Below are 23,775 nucleotides of genomic sequence, written 5' to 3' on the forward strand. Positions count from 1 at the left end.
ATTGGCCATTTAAATCACTTGGAGTTTAACCAACCCACTCAGGGATCTGGTTCTGGAACTGCCACCACCCTGAATGTAGCTTTCATCACTCGGGTTCCCAACCACAGGAGCTTGAAGCTGTAAAAGGAAACATCTTTGTCCCAATGCAGATCCTCTTAATGAGCTCCAGACGCTGCCCATGAAGGGCTGAGCTGTGCCTGGGGCTGTAGGCTGGAGGATGAGGGTTGGGGTGCCTGTTTCTGTCCCCATTTGGAAGAGGAGAATTGGGGCTGGTAGATGTGATGCCTGTATTTGTTGGGTTATCCCTCCTATTTTCCTATCCTATAGGAATCACTCCTATGTTTGCAGGGTTTGCCTCTTATAAAGAGCCCCAAAGCATCAACTAGGAGGGGAGCTTCAGTGCCACCAAGCCCTTCCCCATAGACCTCAGCCTCACACCTCCAAGCTCCACTTTCCATCCCGTCCCTCAGCCACACATGGAGCCAATTGTGGCTGCAGATAGACAAGATATTAACAGCCAGCGTAAGGCACTCAGGGCTGCAAAAAAGCATGTGGTACAAAGGCTTCTGTCAGTATAAATTGCTTTTGCTGAGTCACATTTGTGCAGAAATCATCCTGAGGTTAAGTACGATCTGAAATGCGTTTGGCAGCTCTGCTGTTTTTCTCTCCCTTCGTTGGTGGCCGCTCCCTGTGCCCCCACCCCTGTCTCTCAGCTCTGTTCCTATGGGACAGTGGGCAACAGGAGGGTGAGGATGAGGATGATGAGGGTGAGGATGAGAGTAAGGGTGAGGATGGGGGTGAGGGTGAGGATGAGGATGAGGGTGAGGATGAGGATGAAGGTGAGGATGGGGATGAGGGTGAGGATGGTGAGGATGAGGGTAAGAGTGAGGATGAAGGGGTGAGGATGAAGAGGATGAGGGTGGGAGTGAGAGTGAGAATGAAGGTGAGGATGGTGAGGATGGTGAGGATGAGGGTGAGGGTTAGGATGAAGGTGAGGGTGAGGATGAGGGTGAGGATGAGGATGGTGAGGATGAGAGGTTGAGGATGAGGGTTAGGATGAAGATGAGGGTGAGGATGAGGATGAAGGTGAGGATGGGGNGTGAGGATGAGGATGGTGAGGATGGGGATGAGGATGAGGGTGAGGATGAAGATGAGGATGAGGATGAGGATGAAGATGAGGATGGGGATGAGGATGAGGATGGTGAGGATTAGGATGAGGATGGGGGTGAAGATGAAGGTGGGGATGAGGATAAGGGTGAGGATGGTGAGGATGAGGGTAAGAGTGAGGGTGAAGGGGTGAGGATGAGGATGAGAGTGGGAGTGAGGATGAAGGTGAGGATGGGGATGAGGGTGAGGATGATGAGGATGAGGGTGAGGATGAGGGTGAGGGTGAGGGTGAGGGTGAGGATGAGGGTGAGGGTGAGGATGAGGGTGAGGATGAGGATGGTGAGGATGAGAGGGTGAGGATGAGGGTTAGGATGAAGATGAGGGTGAGGATGAAGGTGAGGATGGGAATTAGGGTGAAGATGAAGGTGGGGATGAGGATGGTGAGGATGAGGGTAAGAGTGAGGGTGAAGGGGTGAGGATGAGGAGGATGAGGATGAGAGTGAGAGTGAGGATGAAGGTGAGGATGGGGATGAAGATGGTGGATGAGGCAAGAGTGAGAATGAAGGAGTGAGGATGAGGATGAGGGATGATGAGGATGAGGATGAGATGAGATAATGAGGAAGTGAGATGAGAGATGAGGAGAAGGATTGAGGGGAGATAGACCCCACTGAGCCATGGACGAGGAGCTGTGATGATGTGAGCTTTGCCTGAGTTTGTTCCTCCTGAGCAACACCGCTGCTTCCAGATTGGCAGCTGCTCCAGCACATTCATTTTGTAGAAAGGCATCCCTAAATGGGAAGGGAATAATTTATACCGACATAAAGCACCTTTATTTGGATATAACTATCTGCATTAAGGAGGTTGGATTGCTCTTACCGTATCAGTATGGTGTAGTTGAAGCTCTATTACTCGTATATAAGCTGTTCCTGGCTCTGCTCCTGATTTATTTTCCTAGCAGAGCTGGGCTGGGTGTGTCTAGATTCATGTTGTGTTGATATCAGAAAATCAACGTTTCTTTCCTAATCCAAGGTATGTGATGTAAATCAACGGGGCTCCAGGGAAGGCAGGGGTATTTTATCAGTGTAAAACGAGTGGAGAAGTGAACCCAAGGGGGGGATTTACCAGGGAATGGGCTTTTATCATTTGACGACCTGTTGATTTGACTTTTCAAACAATTACTCTGAAGTAGGAAATGGAGGTGGGGGGGGGGGATAAATATGGGCTAAAGATGGGATGGAAGGGGGAGATTGAGGCTGTGTGTTTGGAGCAGGCAAAGCAGACCCCCCCCTTCCCCATTCATCCCACCCCTCTCTGTGCACACACAGTGGGGTCTCAGGGGAGAAGTTGTTCTTGGTGTGAAACACAGCCCTGCAGTTACAGGAGAGAAAGCAAAGAACAATGAAAACCCGCAGGGAAATCATTTAATATTTCCAGCCTTCTCACGTGGCTTTTTGACACTCGGGTCTGCGGAGGGGAAAAACTGATTGATGCCATCAGTCGTTGGACGATGTGGAGGTGAGGTCAGGCACGGGCATTCCTCATCTCTTCCCCAGCGCTCAGAGATCCCCTGGGCAAGGTAGAATCAAAGCATTTCAAATGGTAGAGGTCACGAGAGTGACACGGTAAGAGGTAAAGGAGCACAGCCTCCTGCCTCCTACAGAATGGCTGACACCTATATATCTTCATATTGCCATTGTTTCCGCTTGAAGAATTGCATGTCGTTTGTTTTACCTCTTATATTTTTGGTCCCAACCCTCCCCTCTCCTTAAATCCTCTCCATTTGCCACCATGATCTATAGGGACCGTTTGTGTCAAGGCTGACGATGATGTGGGACGGAATTGTTATAGGAGTAAAAGGCTGGAGCTACGAGATGGGCTGTAGCCAACAGGTGTCTGCTCATTGTGCTGCCTCGACGAGGCTGTAGACATTAAAATCCCATTTGCCTGCATGGAATTGTCCTATATTGGTTTATAGCAGAACTTGCATGCTGGGGACAACAGGTGAGAGGGATATCTGGGCTTGGACCCAACCCATAGGGCTCCATTGCTTTGATTTTAACTCAGTGCGTGGCCAAAGAGAGGAGAAATGACTCCAAACCCTCCCAAGGTGTGTGTGGTCACCTATAGGGTGCAGCTCTGTGCTCGACCAGCACATCCCATCCCACAGAGGGGTCCTGGTGCCCCCTGTCCCACATGGGATCAGGGTTTTGTGCACTGCAGGAGCACCATGTCCTGTCTAGAGAAGTCTTCTTTTACCACTTCTCTACTGTTCTCATGTTGTACTTAGGGTGGTGAACCACTGTAATAAATGATCCAAGAAAGCTGTGGATGCTCCATCCCTAAAGGTGCCCAAGGCCAGACTGAGTGGGACCAGCCTGATCTGATGGGGGGCGCAGAGCTCACAGCAGGGGCTGGAACTGGATGGGCTGTAAGGTCCTTTCCAAGCCAAGCCAGTCTATGATTCTCTCATTGGCAGCCCTGTGCACGGGCTCTCTCCATGGATCATCCCCACAGCTCCCGTTGAACCCAGTGGCGTTTTGATGTCAGCAGTGCAGTCAGGATGGAGGTGGGATGCAGCGAGCAGGCGGCGTGTTATTGCATCCCTATTGCTCCCATCCCAGCAGCCCCGCAGCCCTCTTGAAAGGCACAGAACCGAACCAGACGGTCGCATGCAGAGCAAAGCCAACCCCATTGCCCTGGGACGGCCTCAGATAACGGGTTTAGGTTTCTAAGGTGGTGGGGTAACATCAGTGAGAAGCAAATATTTGGCCAAATGCACCCTGAGGGTAAGCTGGGATCCGGTGTAACCACACAGCGTGCCCATATGTTATTACTTATCCATCAGCCTCTTTGAGTAACGATGTACAGGGCCGGGGCTAGAAGTTGGCTTTTGTCAAGCATATATTTCAGCAACGTTTAAATAAACTCATCGAGCTGCACGTCTCGTGAACTTTCCTATTCCATCTGTCTGAGCCGAGCCACCCGTGGAAAGAAATGGATGAGGCCTTCAAACCTTCTCCAGTGCCCGGAAAATGAGGCAGTCCAGTTAACAATAAATGGTGGCCAATTGGGGGCACACATGAGCGGTCTGGTGAAGAAGAAAAGAAAGTTGAGCTTAATGAAGTCCCTTCGCCCGCGTCCCCGTGCGTGGACAGGAAAGGACGGGTGGTTTATAACTGTTTATTGGAGTTAATGGTAATAAATTCCTCACTTGTGATGCATTAACTTTAATGTTTTCATTACGTGATGATTTAGGTTTTCCCTTTTCACGTTGTAAATCATGTTGTCCCGGTAGCACAGCAGGTCGAATGTCTGACATAATGTTATGTTTGGGGGAGAGAAATAACAGGGGAATGAGTTACATAGGTTATATATTTATGTATCTAACACGCTGCTTGTTTTTGGGGGGGATTAAGGGGGTTTTTGGGGGGGTTTGAAGGGCTTTCAGAACTTGCATCCATGGATGGATGGATGGACAGACCCAACTGAGAGCAAGTCTGCAAGTCATCCCTTAGTGAAGGGATGGTTTCCATGGCAGCTCCCCAAATGCTCTTGGTGCTGAAGGGTTGTTTCTTTTCTTTTTCCCTCCCTCTTTGCTGAGTGCAAGCCCTTGGCTAATGAGCTGTGCAAATAGATATGGAGATTCAGTGGGTTTTATTTTGCAATTAGAGACTTCGCCATTTGGATGGAAACTTTTGGGGCCAAAGGCTCTGCCTCCTCTTTGAATTCCCTCTTTTGTTTTCCTATTCCCTTGGCAAAGTTGGTTCAACTTCAAACCCCGCGTTGAATTTTCCAGACCATATTAAAAACACCTCTGAAGTTGGAAGGTTTTTTTTCCACCCTCCTGGGCCCAACCTGCATTCAGCTCTTTGCCATCTCCTGTCTCTCCTCTCGGTTGCTTATCAATCATACAAACCACATTCATGGACTCCCCTTGGCAAAACAGCAACGTACCCAACATTTCACTTGGCACCTCACAACGGTCCATCTGTACACCTCTATTTCTTTCTGTTTGGTCATTAGATGAGATCCAATAAGTGCGTAGTTGATTGGGCACCATTCAACCTCAGGTGAGAAGTGCTGTTTTCTTGAGTGACCTCCATGGATTCTGTGTTCATTCCTGGCTGTCAGCACTTGTCAAAGCCCCCCCGTAGCTGCTGGGGGCTGCTTAATGTTGCTTCTTGCCTTCAATACTGCTCTGTGCTGGCTGCTACAAGAGGACATTGAGTAGTGCCCCGTGGGGGTCTGTCCAAAGGAAGCACTGGGATTTCAGCTCTCCGAGGGGCTCTTTGGGCATCCCTGGGATTCCTTGGGGCAACGTTGGGCTGCTGAGCCCGGGAAGCCCTTCTGACACCATCATTTCATCAGCTCATCGTTTCCTCTCCATGGTTTCTATTGATTTCTGACTGCCTCCTGCTTGCTGACAACCTTTCAGTCTTGGCAGTCATCCCAAGGTGGATGCCTACACTGAGTTTTGCCTTCTGAGAAGTCAAGCTGAAGCCCAACTAGACCTTCTCCCCCACCTTTTCTTCATCTGCTTGCTTATTTTCCTGCTCAACACAATAAAATCCATCTGGCACCGGGTCTACTTCATGCCGTCCATGCTGGCAATCATTTAATCCCTTATTTTCTTGGATGCAGTCGCTCGTTTCATTCCCATCCTTACAAATAATGCTCGCTTCTGTAGGGTTGTAATTCCCCTTGGACCAAAGCCTTGCATGCCACCACTCAGCCCTGGCCATCGTGAACCCATTGGCTGTGGTCTCAGTGACCAGTGGGACTTGCAAAACCCTTCATCTCTCTTTGAAGGCGACAGGAGGGGTTGTTTGTCTGTTTCTGCTTGTTTTTATCCTCATTAGCTTCAATGGAAAAACAAAAAAAAAGAGCGCAGCCACCGCTGAGAGCTTAGGGAAATCACACTCCGGGTTTGCAATGTATTTGGGTGTTCCCAATGAAGTCCCCGGGAGGAGAATCTGCTCTTGGCACATTTGAGCTTAGTGAATAAGCTGAAGGGTTAGGAATTAGCTGGAAGCCTCCGTGCTCCATCCCTTTGAACACTCAGTTAATGTGACAGTGTGGGCACGAGCGCAGCCCCCGGGCTGCTTTGGCTGCAGCTGCTGTGACATTTGGTGCAGCTGGTGTGCATGACTCAGAGAGCAGAGGGCTGAGTGTTGGAACACAGAGGGCTTTGAGGACATGGTGAGGACGGGTTGGAATGGCCACGGTGCTCAGTGGGCGTCCCAGGGTTCCTTTGCTCCTTCTGCTGGGCTGGGTGGGCTGAGGCAGGGGTAGAGATGGAAGGGATCCATGTAAATGCAAGAGGGGCTGTGTGTCTGGGAGGGCACAGCTGGATCTCTGTGATGGATTTAAGGCTTTTTGTCTTTATAAATGGTGGATGGCTGTTTGAGGATGGAAGAGATGGGGATGGGAGCTTGGGTTTACCTGCAAGCTGTATGCCCTGAGGTGGAGGATCTAATGAGGCCACCCAAGCAAATGGCCCCTCTGCCTGAGATCTCCCTGGGGCTGTGGTTTCACCTGCCCCCCCCCCCCTGGTTTTCCAGGTGTCCATTAGGACACTTTAAAGAACTAAAACCCCAGAGATGCTCTTTGCGAGTTAATTCAGCCATTTGTTGCTAGCAGAAGCCATCTGGATTGCTGTTATGGGCCAGCTGGGGGGGTCCAGGGAGGGAAAGGGACACCCCTATGGCTCCCACCTCCCCTCAGATTTAATCCTCCTGGCTCTGCACTGCCAGGGCTGCATCAGGGAGGCTGTGCTGATCGTGTCATGTTCTGCACAACTTCACATTTCCAGAGCTTTGTGCAATCGAATCAACCCTTCCAAACCCTCCCTAATTGTATTTGCTTGTCTGAGTAGCCACTGAGTATTTAAAGAAGGAGTGTGTGCCTCCATTTGCTCTGATTCTCCTGTTGGGAAAGCTGCAGAGCTGCGTCTTTTGCTGGATCCTGGGCAGTGTTTTGGGGTGATGCTGCTGTGATGCTGAGCAAAGCCAAGCTGCACTTTAGGGGCCTCCAGCTCCCAAACTGGATCCCCAATACATGGCACAGGGGATCTGCCCAAGCAAAATAGGGCTGTGGGGCTGCAGCATTACGAGCAGCCGGCGATTCCTTTCAGTCTTGGGGAGCGGGGGCAGAGGGAAACCTCATGCTGATAATGTAGTGAAAGTAAATGAAATTAAATAAGCGAAGCAGCACTCGCAGCTCCTGCCTTCCTTCCCTCCCCCCTTGGGTAATTCAATTCGAACGCTGGCGCTGATGGGATCTCGCCAGGGCTGCCTCTGTCACCCCGCTGGGGCCTGGAATCTTAACGTCTAAATAAAAGTTTCACTCAAGCATTTTTTATGCTCCTGCCAGCGGGATCGGCGAGCTGGAGTTGGGCACATTAATGTAATATTCATACTCGCAGGGTCTCCCTGTGCATCCGGCAGCACCGTCCCATTTTCATCATTATAAACGTCCCATAAAATGACATTCAGATTTGCATTAGCTGAAGGGGTCGAGGCTCGGCTTGGAGAAGGAAATGTGCTTTATCTGCCAGTGCTGCTATAGGGAGAAGGCTGAGCAGGTTTGCTCCCTGCATGGGTGCATTCACCCACCTTGGTGCCAGCACATGGGGACAGGTGACCCCCCTTTGGGGTTGGTCACCAAGCTCCAACACAGAGCTTGGGGACATGGCAAGTGCTGTTAATCTGCCCTATCACCTTAGGAACAACCTCCTGGTTCTTAATGCAGCCCAGCCTGAACCCTGAGAGTGAATTTAGGTCCTGTTTGATACCCGTGTTTGTTTCTCTCGTAAGAAACATGAGAGTATTTGTATGAAGGTCTGGATTTCCCTCCTTCTCTCTGCTCCCTGACCACTAGTGCCCCGGGCAGGGGGCTGAACCCCAAACCCACTGGTTATAATATGTGCATTCAATGTGAGTCCTTTGGAGGGAGAAGGGATGGAGCTTGCAGGAAGCAATGGGATGACCATGCTGCCTTTTTGGAGCACCCCTCTAGGCAGTGTGGTATCTACCCAAGGGTGCTGAACAGCTTGGAAGGTCTTGGAGGGATCTTGGAAGGTCTTGGAGGGATCTTGGAAGGTCTTGGAGGGATCTCTTCCTCTCTGTCTATGTGTGTGTGTGCACATGGGTTGCACTGCATAGATTGGGAATGACCAGACTTTGCTTTGATGCCTGCAGGAATGGAGGACATCACATTGAGGCCTGTTGAAGATACAGGGAACATTCTGAAGCAAGGATATCTGGAGAAGAGATCCAGAGGTGAGGCTTGAGTGTGTTGTAGCTGGGGGGCTCCATTTGGGCTGGCTTTTATTCTATCTGACGAGGTGAAGGAAGGTGGTGAGTGAGATGATGGGGGAAGGCTTTGGATGGACAAGCTGCTGGGATTCACAGCCATCCTGAAGAGCTCAGCACACTCAGGTCATCATTGAAGCAGCACCAAGAATGAAAAATGCCAGATGAAGAACAAGCAGGAAAATATCTCCTTATTTGCAGTGGTTTCGGGAACCACATGCAGACATTCAGACCTTTCTTAATGTACCATCTGTAAAGGGAGAGCACAGCCCTTCTTTATTCTCCTCTGTAGATCATCTGACTGCACTAAGATTAAATCTGAATGGATGTGTTTATTCCTGTGTTGTGTTTTCTCTTTCTAGACCACAGCTTTTTTGGGTCGGAGTGGCAGAAGAGGTGGTGTGTCCTCAACAGAAAGACCTTTTACTACTATGCCAATGAGAAAAGTAAGTGGTGAGGCATCCAACTCCATTGCCCAAACAGTGGGCAAGTGGCTGAGGGTGCAGATAGGGCTGGGAAAGAGGTGATGAGAGCTCTGGCCATAGATAACTGGCAAGAAAAAAGCATAGACCATGGTCCATTTTGTTCCCTGATGGAGTTTTAGGAATTGATTTTGGCTGAAGAGCACTGGAAATGTCCTCCTTTGGAAAGGGATGGCCTTTAAGGGTATATGGTCCCCAAGAGCCCCCTGGGATGCTCCATCCCAAAGGCAAATGAGGCAATGAGTGTAAATAGGAGGCAATACACCTTCATCTCTGATAAAACCAAGACGTGGGCTGCAGTTTCCAGAAGCACTGAAGGGGTCCTGCTGAACCCCCACTATCTTTTCTTAGGCATGAGATAAATGAGAGGATGGCTGTAACTCCCTATCAAGGAAAAACATGCAGCTTTTGGATCTTACACAGATGAAGGTGTATCTCAGCTTGCTTTTGTTTCATTTCCAGTCCCCCAACGTCTTTGTAGGTAGGGAGCAATAGAAGAGAAAGGCAGGGACAGAGCTGCATGTAAATGAAATGACGCACCAAGTTTTCCATTAGCCATCAGCTGGGTTTCAGCCCCCCTAAGTGGCTGTATATAATCCACATGTCAGCGTATATAAATATTTTGCAGTCGTGCTCCATCAGGTACATACAAACAGACAGCTAATATCTCCAGCAGGGTCCAGCACGATGAGATATATGGCCTTCCTTACTCCGTTCTGCCCATCCAGAATCATTGCAGTGACTGCTCTGCATCAAACTCCAGCAGCCTGTGGGGATGGAGCTGAATCTTTTTTCTTCTCCTTTTTTCCTTTTCTTTTGGAGGTGCTGTTTGCAAAGGTTTGCACATGAGCTCGAATACAAGAGCTGATGCTCCCTTGTTTTGGTGGGAGGTGGGCAGCTGTCAGCTTCCAAATGGTCTCCAGAAGGCAACGGGGTAAAGCAAACCTGTTCCTGATGGACTGAATGTATTTCATGGGGCTTGGCTTCATCCAAATAAAAGAAGTTAAGAGCAGCTGCCTGAATCACACTCCCACACTTACTCAAGAAGATTCATAAGGAAATAATGAGCTGGGTATCCAGCTGGGGTAAATAAACGTGCCCTCAAACGATGGCAGTGATGTTCTCTCTCTCCAGCCTGGCTGTTGGGGCCGTGTGTGTGCATCTACAGCATCCATAGGCCAATCCTCCCAGGTCCCACTAAGCATTTCTTCCTGTACACCAGCCCACTAATTCCTTACCAGCAGAAGAGTCGTTGCTATCATATTTCCCCAAGCACACTGTGGTCTCTGCTTCATTACAAGCAGCTCATCTCATACAACCCCATGACCCCGGCAACCTTTCAGTGGCTGTTTGCAGTCTCTGGAGGCTTAAAATTGCATCCTCTTTACTGTGTCTTTATGAAGATTTTATAATGTTCTCTTTAGATTTCCAGGGTGGGGGGGAAAGGATGCTCAGATTATCTCCCAGTCATACACCATAGAGCTCTATTTCCCTATGTAGACAGCAGACATCTGCCCCCACCCACGAGGGTCTGGTAGAAGCTATAAACTCCAGGTTTCTTCATTTCTCTTCTCCCAGGCAAGCAGCCTAAAGGCACCTTCTCCATTGAGCACTATAGTGCCCGGCTGGCTTTCCATCTCCGCAAAGACTCACGTAGAAGATGCTGTTTTGAATTAGTCTGCCCTGGGAAACGCACCTACGAGGTAGGAGCTGGGGGAAGAAGAGGAGCCTTTGTGCTGTTTGACCTCAGCACAGGAGCTCAATGATGCCTTATGCAAGGCACAGGGTGGACCTGCAGGCTTGGGGAGGCTGTGAGTCTCCAAAACCTCCAGATCAATAAAACAAGAATCATAGAATGGCCTGGGTTGAAAAGGACCATAATAATAATAATAATAATAATAACAAGCTCTGCAGGAGGTGCTGGTGCTTCTCCATCTCACCCATCTACCTTCACATGTACCTTCCCTTGGTACAGGGGTGACCCCTGGGCTCTCCTTGTGCTCGAAGGGCAGAAGGGTTCAATGAGAACATTGGGTTCTGAAAACCTGATCCGATCCACAAAGTGTGTGTGAGAGCCTTGCAGAGATTAAGGGAGGCTTTGGATCTAGAGCCTTGGTTCACAGTCAAGTGTTGTCTATTCAGTAGGGATTGTGGTTTACATCTGAATTCTTTTAATGAATTAGGCTTGACAGCCTTCCTTTGGGATAGTCTGGCTTTGTTCCGCTTCTGCTTCCCTGTTTGGAATGGGGAGATAAAGAAGTGAAATGGCTTCCCCAAAGCCCACAGGACAGATGATGGCAGTTCACTCCATCCCTTGTTTTAGTTCCAAATCTTCATCCTCTTCATGCATTCAAGAAACAGGATGGTAACAGATGAACCTCTCTCCAGTTCACAGCCCCGAGTCCAGCAGAGGCCGAAGATTGGGTGGATCAGATCCAGTTCCTCCTGAAGGGTGAGTCTGGCAGCTTGGCCCAAACCAACCTGTTGTGTTCATTGGGTCAATGCAGCCTTTCCCTGTGGGTCTGTGCTCCTCCCCAGGACCCCACTGGGGTCACAGCAGAGCTCAGAGGGGAATTAGGAGCCCTCCTTCCTCCTCCTCTGCTGCTAAACCATACAGGGACAGAGCCCTCTCTCCATCACCCTTTGCTCTCTCCCAGCAGATCTGAGTTCCCTCACTATCCCATACGATGAAGAGGAGGAAGAGCTCTACAATGACGTGGGCAGTTCTGACTCCATGACCACGGCATCTCATAACACTACCCTGAATCAAGATGATGGGATGGAAGAAGACGACATCTACGAGGTTTTTCCAGGTAAGCGACAAAATAAGGAGGTTCAAACCCAAGCCGTGCCCTAACTTTAACCCTGCAAACATGGCAGGAGACCTTGGCCAAGGAACACATTGTGATGGGAATGAACATCTCAGGCTCTGCTGAGTTTAATAGGCCTATAACTCAAAGGAGCAGCTCAGTTTCTTTGTTCAGACCTGATGGACTACAAGAGCAAATCCCTTCTGCTGTGGAGAGATGGGGGTTTTGTAAATTCAAGTGAGGCAGCTCAGCCTGGGCTGCGTTACCTGTGAAATCAGAGTTAGATGATGAAAACGCTCCCTTCTGGGCATGCAGTCGTGGCTGTAACATGATTACTGGGCTTCCAAGAGATGATAAAATAACTGCATTAAAGACCAGAGCTCGCTCAGTAGCAGAGCAGGAGGCCTGGAGGCAGCAGGGCTGTGGATGCTGTGAGAGGAGCCAGGAGCAAATCTTCTTGGCACAGAAACAGCCTGAGAGGTTGACGTGATCTGCAACATTTCTCACTGTTAAAGCAGAAATCACAACGTGATGTGCCCCAGGGTTTGGTCATGGGGGTCACCTGAACCTGATTGAAACACACACTGTTCTGTGCTGAGGTTGGCACTGCCCAACACTGCACCATATCCCCCCTGGGGTTAAGCTGTTCTCTGTCTGCATTCAGAGGTGCAAAATAGGTCTTTATTTCTTGTTTATTTCAGAGCTTTGTATTTGTAGTGATTAAATATATATATATAAGTGCATGAGAAAGTATGCTGGTGCCCAAGGTCCTTGCTGTGCTATTGCTGCTTGGCAAGTGATATCCAGCCAGCTGCTGGGAGCAGAGCTGCCAACCCCGAGCAGCCTCAGCTCCTGTCTACCTTCATCTTTCCTTCCTGACCTTCTCCTTCCCTGCTTATATCATCAGCTCTTTGGGCTGCAGCTCTCTCTTCCTCCGGGTGTCACCTCACTGCCCTATGGCTGCCAGCAGCAGCTACAGAGCTGATATCAGATGTGAGATTTGTTCCATAGGGGCTGATGGTGACCCTGGAATGAGCCTGCATTGTGCTGACCTTGATACGGCCCCTTCTATTACCCCTGCTCTGAGATGCAGAGTGCATCAAGAGCTGCAGATTTGCCACTGGAGTCATTTGTACCCTTTGAATATGGTTAAATACCCACCTGCACTGCAGGGCTTTGGAGGCTCAAGCTGTTAGGACATGGAGCAGAGGCTCGAGGCTGCAGTGCCTACATCCCATGGTCATTTCCCATCCCTCTTGCAGCCTTCTGCTTGGCCTAAGGCATTGGCAATGCAGGGAGGGGGGGGTATTTTTGCCCTATTCCCAATGCTCAGCTCCTTTAGGGTGTAAGGACAGAGATGATGAGCAGGGGCAGGAATGAAGCAGTGAGGAACCAGGCACAGAGTGAATAGAGTCAGAGCAACTCTCACCCCCCATCCAAACTGGGGGCTCCTCTGGGCTCAACCCCCTCCTTCATGTCCCGAGTGCAATCGAGAGATAGAGATAAAGGGGGGGGGGGAAAGGGAAAGAGGGGGGGGGGAAATGAAGAGATAATTTCCTCAGCAAGTCATCGTCGTTAATGAAGTTTTACAAAAACAGATACAACCAAGGAAAAATAAAATTTCACAGGTGATAAATTTTTCCAATTTCCCTGGCAGAATTCGATAGGATTGTTAAATTAAGAGTGAAGGTGTCTGTTAGGAAGCAACGAGCAGTGATGGGTAATTTTATAGAGTGGAAAATTGAATCAAATTGCTACATTAAAACACAGCTCCTCTGAGGAATGTGCCCAATGCCTGGGCTGCTCCGGCACAGCAGTGGGGCATGAGGTGCAATGGCCATACATAGGGATGGGATGGGGTCTGCAATGGATGGGAGAAGGGGGGCAGAGTCCAGGGTGGCTGCCCCATAGGGATGGTATAAAGGCATTCCCCAGGGATGGTGTGGTTGGGGCTGTGATGCTCTGAACAAGGAGGTGGCATAGAGAGATGCATGACCCCAGGAGATGTATTTTATTGCATTTCCTTCTGATTTGCCATGATAAAATCGAGATATGGACCAAAGTCAAACATCCAGTTGATAAAGCAGAGTTTAGCTTGCAGGGGAGGCCGAAGGGCTGCTACATGCAGGGGAACTTGTTGCATCCCCACAGCCACCTTCACTACGTGCACAGAGCAGGATCTGCATGGACTGGGGCTGGAGCACAGATATAGATCCGTGCAGATGCAGCTCAGCAGCACGCCAGGCTCAGTGCCTTCACCAGGGCCATCTTTGCTATGTTTAGCTGAGAAATCCCACACCAATTTCCTGCCTTCCTCCCTCCAAGCCTCCATCCATCACTGCTTTGCAGCCCATCAGTGTGGGGCAGCAGCCGTGGGGCTGAGCACATCCTGGGTGCTTCCTCTGAGCCCCATTTGCAGATGGCACAGAGCAGTTATCACCAAGGCAGGGGGCTTCCCAAAGAAGGGGAAACTGAGGCACAGAGGTCTGAGAGCACCACTGACCCCTCTGTGAGATGCAGAGCATTCAGCCAGGAGGGTGATGCAAACAGCAAGGGCTCTGTGGCTTCATTTCTGATTCAAACATGGCCCATCCTTTAAAATATGGGGGGGAAAAATGGCATCCCAGGACCTGTGCAAGACATGGTGCCACTGCCACAGTATTGGCAGACTTAGTGTGGTGTTAATACAGGAAATACAGAGGTATTTCCTCCACTCTGTTCCTTTTCCTGCTTCCCAAGGAGAGTGTTTGTGTGGGTTGGATGCACAGAGGGCTCTAGGAAGGGGTTTTCAGAGCTGGAAGTGGGGATGGGAGGTGGGGGGAACCCAATAGAGCTGTAACATCAGCTCCCTGCAACACAGCCCCATCCCATAGGGGTGCAGCAGCACCAACACTGGGGGCTGGATGGGGGTTTTAGTGGCAGGGAGCTCAATGGGACTCCATGCTAAGAGTGGATCCGGAGCCTCGAGGCTGTTGGTTAAAGCATAAAGGAATCCAGATGTGAGGGTTGCGGTGCACGCGGATGCATTTACATCCTCCTTTACAAATGCAAAGAGCAGGCAAAAGTCACTTTCAATAATTTATTTCAAAATCAATGCTAACGAGGTTCCGTCTCGTCAGTGGCCGAGTTTTACAATAAAGTCTGATTTATTTAGAAAAGATCTTCAGTGCCGCTTCCCGTCTAATGGGGGAGCAGCGGCGGTGACCCTCCAACGTGGGATCCAATTTGTAACTCAGAGCGCAGCTCTGACCCGGTTTGCATTGATCAGAGCTGAACTGGGGGGAGATGGAGGGGCCACATCCCCACCAGGTGCCACACAGCAGTGCTATGTCTGCCCTACAGCTGGGCCACGTGGGATCAGCAGAGCACCCTGTGTTGGCTTATGTCTTATTTAAACCTATTTACACGTGGAGCCGTGTTTCTGATAGTCCCCATTCCCCCCCAGCTCACACTTAACCTTTCCAACAGCATCATTCTCCTTATTTCTCCCTCCTTTCCCCGTGTCTCTGGCTGCCCTTTGCTGCATGGGTTCCTTTCCTCTCTTCTTTCTGCTCCTGTTCACCATCCTCCCATGTATTTCTACCCTGGCATTTCTCCTCTCCATCTCGTTTTCCCCAGGCTGTGAGCTCTGCTCAGGAAAGCATTTCTTCCTATCGGGCACTTGGCAAAATGCTGCTTAAATTTATGAGGCTATAACAAGTGATTTGTTTTTTTGTTATTGTTTTTTTTTTAACCAGAGTTAACAACAATTCATATTCGGATGCAACACGGTTTAAAATATTATCCGCCACTTCCTCCCTTCCACTCTTCACAATTAAGCCAGGAATTTATTATGCTGACAGTCGGATGCTCTCATAGCCTGAGCCTGAGGGTTTGGTGCAGTGTTAGCAATGGCCTGGCACTGTTCTATAGCACTCACAGCCCTCCCTCTGACTTCTCTGTTTTCCCCTTGTAGAGAAGGACCCTGATGTTCCCGAGGACAGTGAGGATGATGGCAGAGGATGGCACCGCGGTAAGAGCCCACCCTACATTGGCCAACCCTATATAGGCAGCAGTCAGTGGATCTGGAGGTGCTGATGGAGGAGAGGAGGTGGGGCAGACGTGGCAGGAGATGAGGCAGGACGTGAGTCAGGGCTCAGAGGAAGCAAGGGAAGCTGGACGGATGTACAGCACCACTGCAGGAACCAACACCGCCCATAGCGGGCAGCCCAAAGAACCTCCATGTGCTCACAAATCCCCCCCCTGCTTTTTCCTTAGGGATCTACGCTATGGGATGGGAGCGGAAGGTCTGTTTCCTCCCCAGTCCCACCTGCTTCACTTTCCATCACCGCTTCTGTCCCGGCACAGGAAAGCAATGCTCGTGTCTGGGCTGGGACCTTCCTGCCTTGTATATTGCTGGCCCAGCCTGGAAGGGGCTGGAAGGGATGTGGATAACCTGGAGGTGCTCAGACACCCAGAGCTGTTGGAGGGGCTCCTCAGACAGCCCATGCTTCCCAACATACCCAGCTCAATGCAGGGTTGAGTCCTCTCTATCTGCAGGGACCAGAGCAAAGCAGCAAGCCTTGTGTCCTCACATTGCATGTTTCCCACCTACCCCCACCCCCAGCACGGTGACTTATTCAGCCACTGGAGCATGTGGGCAATGACAGCAGCACCCCCAGCTTGGAAAAACGACCTCCTCATCTTTATAAACTGCATCACCATCGTCACACCTGCATCCCTGGGGACTCCTGGGCACGGGGCTGAGGAAAGCAGAAGGAGCCAGGGACATGCACTCTAAACACACATTTGTCTTCACCTTCTGCATCTCTCCCAGCATCTCAGAGAGGAGCTGCCTTGGTTCCCTTGCAGGAGCAGAGTGTCTATTGCTGGAGGGCTAAGGGTGACCCAAGGGCACACACTGATGGTGCTGGCTCACCCCTATCCCAGCCCTGCACCCTTTTTAATGCCCTATTTGTACTCGTTAGCATCCTCTTGACAGCTGGGATTTTTGCTCAGCATCACGGCTGGTTTCATTATCAGTGTGCTCGCAATTGCTTTAAGTCCTGTGTCTGTTTCTGTGCTAAATAATACGTGAGGCTCCTGCCTCTGAAATGCTGGGCTCCATTTCAAGTGGGAAATGGTCTCACAGCACCAGGAGCCCCCGACCCCAGTGCCTTCAATGTGGGATGTCTGTGCTGTGATCCAGATGGACTAAGAGGATGGCAGCATCCCTCGAGCACAGAGCTGGCTTGGCAGCATGCAGCCAAAGTGCCCATTTGGTGACTGGAAAGCTGTTGTTTCACATATCTAAGAACAGCAAAGATGCCACAAAAGCAAACCAGCCCAGCAAATCCAGCCAGGAGTTGCTCCAACCAAGATGCCTGTTTGCACAGCTCGGGCTTCTCAGTCCCTTCTGTGCCTGTCATGCAGCCTGACCCATCAAATACAGAGAGAGCAGAACTTCTACCCTCGGAAAAAAACAGCAGAGCCCTGAAGCCTGTCTCCTGCACTGAGCATGGCAGGAGGTTTCACCTAGCAGGGAAAGCCACCGAGCTGCAGACAGTTGTCATCAGGCTTCAGCATCAACAGGCTGCCAAAGCCATGAGCCCAAAGCAGAGGGGTTGGGGCAGCAGCTTCTCCCCCAGCCCTGCCTGGGGCTGCTCGGGCTGCGGAAGGCAGTGACACAGTTGTCACATTTGGCTGATTTCCTTCATGACCCCGAGGCCCATAAACGTGGGAGGAGGAACTCGTCCCATTTACATCAGTGCAAATCAGTCACGCTCATATCGTGTCTCTGGCCTGAACGCAGGTTCAGATGTGCAGGCAGGGCACCTGGGATGGCCGCTGTCCCATGGGGACACTGCAGTGACATCTTCCCTTTCCTGGCCTTATCTCAGAGTGCTGGGATGGATCAGGACCCCCCCACTCTACAAACCATCTTAATTTGAACACGAGATGCTCAACAGCTCACAGACATCTCACTTTTAACACCGTGGCTCACTGTGCTCTCATCACAAAGGCATCTTCATGCATTGCAATCAGCGCTGACCTTTGGAAAGCAGTTCTGGAGCGAAGGCTGAGACCTTTTGCTGGACCACTGGGCATCAGTGGAGAAAATAATCACTCCTGCTTAACACGGGACCGCTCACAGCAGCACCATCCCGTACGATGCTCTCTGCATCACGCTGCTGCACTGACCTTTGGTGGCACTTACATGATGCTCTGCCTGCTGCAGAGCTGCTGCCTGCTTTGTCCTGCTCGGTGCCCCATCACTTCCTCTGCCTCCACTTCATAACCTCTGCTTCCTGCTCTTTGCACAAGCTTAAATAACTCAGTAGCTCCTTCTCCTTCTATTCCCTTCCCAATCTTTTCCTCACCACTGTGTGCTCCCCCTTTAATACTTTCCAAAGGATGCCTTTCTATTTAAGTTCCCCAAGTCCCTGAGTCATTCCACTTGCTCCCTGCTGCACCATTATCCATCTCTGTAATGTCCTTTTTCATATTTAGGTGATCAAATCCGGGCACAGCACTCCAGATGCACCCTTATCACTCTCTCCCTTATACCATATTAGAAACATTTCCTCCACCATGTGCTCGATATTTGCTATTTATGCTTTCTGGGCTCAAGCTCAGCCTCGTGGCAAAGCAGAGCAGTGAGTTGGTGCAACCCCGGTGCTCAAATCAACCCCTGCACAATGTGGTTTTATTGGGTTTAATTATTCACAGGGGTCTCATTACAGAGGTGCCCGTGTTGTGACATCTGGATTTCCACCCTTTTTCCCCCTATCTCCCACCCTAACATCGGTGCTGCACCACCAGGACATGTCCTGCATGTTTGAATGGTCATTTGGTGTGCTTGGAAAACCAGGAGTGTGATTTTGGGGTGTGTTTATTGATCTGTGTTGGGATCAATCCCTTTCCCAGCCTGCAAAGTAGGGCAGCATCTCCAGGTGCACAGTGTTGGCTGGTCTGGTCTCATTGCACAGATGAGATGCTCTCTGTCCCCTTTCCAAGGACCCACTTCTCACAGTGGCTGTGGTCTCTGTGGCCTGTGTTGGATGGGAAATGCCATTCTGAAATGGCAAAGATGGAAATGTTTCCTATTGGAAATGCTGCTGCTCCATTTTCCATCCAGCATTTATCCAAGGGCAGTCCCCAGCCTTGGCATGCAGTTTGCTGGCAGTTTCACCAACACAAACCCACAGCTCCCAGCACAGAAATCCTTTTACCTCCCCCCTTAGAAAGGAGAAAACAAGACTTTGCTGGTTCATGATGTCCCTTCCAGCTGATGGCAAAGACTGAGGCCACTGTGCAGAATGGCACCAACACTTCTTTGTCTTCCCCCCCATATACTGACTGGTTCCAGCCCCACACTGTGACCCCAGGTATCCCCCATCCCCCTGAACCTCTCCTTTGTTCTACAGGAAGCTCCCGGAGGGATTATGGCAATTACTACCAGGGCATATGGGACTGCAGCAGTGAGCACCCCAATGAGCTTTCCTTCCATCGTGGAGACCTAATATACATCCTGAGCAAGGTAGGCCCCTATATAGGGCCCTATAACCCAAAGGGAGCTGGGAGGGCAGGGAAACTCAAAGCACAGGGATCCATCCTCATTAACAGTGGGATTTTGGGGTCCAGTTCCCATATACACATAGAAATGGGTCTCCAACCCCATGAGTTCCCCCCTCCCCACAGCCAACTCGTGTCCCTGCTGTCACCCCTTCTTGCTTGCAGCTCTCACCGCCTCCTACATTCACACGTGGCATCTGAAATGCCCCAAAGCAAGATTTTCTTCATGGTAATGGAGCCTGTGCGTGCTGTTGCTCGGGTATTACAGGGGTAATTGAGTTGCTCAGCCGGGTGTGAGCTGAGCTCTCTCCTGCAGACACACGCAGGTGAATACATCAAGTTCTTGCACGAGCAGGGCAGGGAGCTGTGCTGTGCTGTGACCCTTCCAGCCCCATATATCCCTGCAGGGCTCCCAGCTGCTCCCAACCAGCCCAGGCTGGGATGGCTGCGTTGTGTGAGTGGCAATGAACCAGGGTTGGGGTTCACTCACCCACCTCCATGCACCCACATGGCACTGGTTGGGCTGGTGGATCTGATGCCATCTCCTGGTCTCAGCCCTATGAAGGCAGCTGCATCTTTGGCTTTTATTCTTATTCTTTGGCTTTTATTCTTGGTGTGGCTGTTTCTGGAAGGCTGAGAATTTCCCATCTGTAGATCTCAAAGCTCTTCCTACAGCAGCATTTACTGCCTCTGCCTCCCCCCCCTGCTGCTTTATAACAGCAAGATGAGGCTGCCATGCTCCGGGCCTGAACCCACATCTCAGGCTCATCCCTCCATCTCTAGGCTTGCAGCAGCTGGCCAACATCCCATATCCCCATCCAGTGCCCGGATTGGGGCACAATGCTGCCCTACCATCATAGGGACACAGCTTGGATGCTCAGCAGGGTTCTCTCTCTCTTCAGTGCCTCCAGATTGCCACTCTTGTGCTGGCTTCCTCACACGGAACCGATGGGTCCTGAGAGCTTTCCCCCCGTAAATTACTTTGTGTGCGACGGATGCTCGCGGCCGCAGCAGAACCAAAGTGATATTGGGGGGGGGGGAACAGGCAAGCAAGGAAGGAAGGGGGGGGTAAGGTGTTTGAAAAGGCTGTTCACTCAGCTGCATTTTAATTTCCTTTTCAATCTTGTCCCAATTAATTTCGCTGAATTAATCTCACAGAAGCAAAGTCGGCAGCGTGGAAGGCTGCAGGTTTTTTTTTGGTTTTAAAGCGGCGCCCGGTCGCTCTTGTCTCGAACATGAAATAGTAGCTCATATAAAAAATCCATCTGGTGTGTTTGAAACACACGGCGGCTGCTGCTCGGGTCCTGTCTGACATTTCCAGCAGCAACAGAGGGGGAGGAAAAAGAAAACCAAGAAGTGATTTGGGGGGTTAGTGGACATCAGTAGCTGGCAGGGATACAGCAGCAGGGTGTGGGGTGAGCAGGGGGGGCTGCGTTATGCTGGGCAGGGATGGGTTTGTTTCTTTACCCCTTTGCTGGGTGAGAGTATGGTGAAGGGAGTGTAGGGCTTATGGCTGTGGGGGACTCTCATTGCTATCATGTCCAGGTCCTTATGCTGAGCTATAACCCCATGGGTGCAGGGCACTGGGCTGTGGGCACAGCAGCATCAATCAGACACTGCTTTCAATGCAGCTGGCACCCCAGGGATGTGGGTCTCCTCCCCATTCACCCCCCTTGGTGCCACCAAGCTCAGGTTTATTGCAGCACTGGGGGTTCAGAGCCCACCCTGCAATCCATCACCCCATTGCATTGAGACCCCAAAATGCTGCCACCCATTTGTTGTTTGAGAGGGGGGGCAGAACACTGTGTCCCTTCCTACAGCCCCGATGCCCGGATCCCTCGGCTGAATGATTTGTACGTGATGATAATTATCCGAATGCAGCGAGACTTCCTATTTTAAGTGGGCTTAGTTGGATGTGACAAGCGGGCCATAAAAGCGGATAAGTTAATTCTCTCAATTGCTTTCAATGAAGGCGAGGAAGGGGAGGGAGGAAGAGGGGGGTAGAAAGGAGGGTCGGGGCCCCGAGCGAAGGATGGCGGTGACACCTAGCGGGGGCGACCGGGACACAGCACGGGGGGCGGCGGGCGACGGGCTGGGGTCAGCCGGGAGGCAACGGTCACACGTCGGTCACATCCAAGCTGCCCACCCCCTCCCCTTATTCCCCCCCTCTCTCTCCCTTCCCCTCCGGCCCCGAGCCCCCGGCGGGAGCCAATCGTCCAGAACGAGCCCCTGGCAGCTTCATTCCTCCCAGGTAATTTGTATAAATGAGGGACACCCAGCACGGGTGAGGACAAAGGCTGGTGGAGATGCTGGAGAGATGAGCTGGTCGGGATTCATACCCCAGTACAGTGATGGAACCCATAGACCAAGGCTGGCACCCACAAACCAAGGCTGGCACCCACAGACCAAGGCTGGCACCCACAGACCAAGGCTGGCACCCACAGACCAAGGCTGGCACCCACACACCAAGGCTGGTACCCATAGACCGAGGCTGGTACCCACAAACCAAGGCTGGCACCCACAGACCAAGGCTGGAACCCACAGACCAAGGCTGATACCCACAGACCAAGGCTGGCACCCATAGACCAAGGCTGGTACCCATAGACCGAGGCTGGCACCCACAGACCAAGGCTGGTACCCACACACCAAGGCTGGCACCCATAGACCGAGGCTGGCACCCATAGACCAAGGCTGGTACCCATAGACCAAGGCTGGCACCCATAGACCAAGGCTGGTACCCACAAACCAAGGCTGGCACCCACACACCAAGGCTGGTACCCATAGACCAAGGCTGGTACCCATAGACCGAGGCTGGTACCCACAGACCAAGGCTGGTACCCACAAACCAAGGCTGGCACCCATAGACCAAGGCTGGTACCCACAAACCAAGGCTGGCACTCACACACCAAGGCTGGTACCCATAGACCAAGGCTGACACCCATAGACCAAGGCTGGCACCCACACACCAAGGCTGCCCCCCCCATACCGCTATCATCATCCTCCAATGGCTTTTGTCCCCAGCCCATGGCTGATGTTGGCACCCACCCCTCACTCTTATCACCCACCCACTCCTGTTGGTACCCCTGGGCACTGAGGCCACACTAACAGTGGGTTCCCATCCCTCAGAGACCCCCAAGAAGCCCCCATCCCCACCCATACCCAGCATAGGGCACACATCACACCCCCCTCCCAGCACCTGGTCCCTCCGTGGGGCTCCGAGCCTCACTCCAACCATTTATTATACCCAGAAATTTATAATAAACGCTGTTAAAGACTTCGTCTTTGACAGAGGTAATAATAAATTCACTGTTAAAGACAGTACTTTAATTCCTTATACCCTCCAATACCGCACAGAATAAACTATATTCATCACCGAGTAATTTTTTACCACATAAATCTTTAAAACTAACCGTTGTAGGCTGTTGAGGCTGAAATATTGTGAATTTATTAGATATGCCCATGTAGTATTGGATTCAGAGGTTTCCATTCGAATATATTACGGGGGAAATTTGTGTCTTTAAGTGTGACAATGCTTCCATTTTCCGGAGCCACCGTTGTAGGCAGAGGTTCCTTTGGAGTCAGCCGTGCTGTTATCAGGCAGAGATTTAGTGATGGGGATGGAGGGGGGTTGTATAACAGTGCCCCATTTGGAATGGGTGGCCATAAGCAATGAACCCTATGGGCAGTGCTGTTGTGTGGGGTGGGTGGGTGCTATGCTTTGGGATGGAGCAGCAATGGAAGGAGTGATGGGAGGGGGGGGAAATGAGGGCCAAGTGTTGGCATATAGGCAGAATAAGGTCTGGAATTGGCATGGATTTGGTAATGGCCATCCCACCATCCCCACCATCCCCTATTGCCTTTGCTAAGGTGGATGAGCAGCAGGCAGAGCTTTGTTCATTAGGGAGAGATGATGCTAATGATCAAAGCACGAGGTGTGGGGAGCATTGAAAGCAATGGATGCGGTAGCATTGAAAGCAATGGATGTGGTAGCATTGAAAGCAATGGATGCGGTAGCATTGAAAGCAATGGATGTGGTAGCATTGAAAGCAGTTCTATTGCAAAACGTCACACAACGGGGCTGCTTTCATTTAGAGGTGACTTGGTGTGGATGGAACTGAACTGGGCACCTCTAACATCCCTATATCCTGGGTACCAAGAGGAAGTTTCCCTTTGCCATAAGTCTCCCTTTAGGAACCCAACTCTGTGTCCATCCCAAAGGGAGGAACCTCCTGGTGCTCCTCAATGGGCCAGCAGCAAATGAATGGTTCAAAAAGGAAAGAAATGGGGCAATTCAAAGCCAGCAAAGCACCAAAATCTCTCTCTCCCCTCCTCCGAGCTGCTCCAAACAAACAAACATGTCGGTTTTATGGCCCTTTGCTTTGCACCACCGAGGGGTGGAGGGGAGGAGGGGGGTGTTGATGGGGATATAGGGGGGAGTAGTGGTATGGCTAAGTAAGACTTGCATTCCAAATTCATTTAGGCGATAGCGCTGGAGTTGTCACAAAGCAT

At 51.0% G+C, this 23,775-nt stretch overlaps 1 protein-coding gene across 2 annotated transcripts in view; it reads left to right on the forward strand.

Moving 5' to 3' along the window:
• SKAP1 (src kinase associated phosphoprotein 1) overlaps window positions 1-23,775 on the forward strand; it is a 118,902-nt gene that overhangs the window by 83,827 nt on the left and 11,300 nt on the right. For both annotated transcript variants that reach the window (XM_032440908.1, XM_015885596.2), the window contains exons 5-11: window positions 8,307-8,387; window positions 8,783-8,866; window positions 10,481-10,605; window positions 11,291-11,354; window positions 11,563-11,715; window positions 15,668-15,724; window positions 19,119-19,231. In XM_032440908.1, coding sequence (XP_032296799.1) covers window positions 8,307-8,387; window positions 8,783-8,866; window positions 10,481-10,605; window positions 11,291-11,354; window positions 11,563-11,715; window positions 15,668-15,724; window positions 19,119-19,231 — 677 coding nt within the window. The remainder of the gene's footprint in view (window positions 1-8,306; window positions 8,388-8,782; window positions 8,867-10,480; window positions 10,606-11,290; window positions 11,355-11,562; window positions 11,716-15,667; window positions 15,725-19,118; window positions 19,232-23,775) is intronic.

The sequence above is a fragment of the Coturnix japonica genome, chromosome 27 (assembly GCF_001577835.2).
Source record: "Coturnix japonica isolate 7356 chromosome 27, Coturnix japonica 2.1, whole genome shotgun sequence".
Taxonomy (NCBI): Eukaryota; Metazoa; Chordata; class Aves; order Galliformes; family Phasianidae; genus Coturnix; species Coturnix japonica.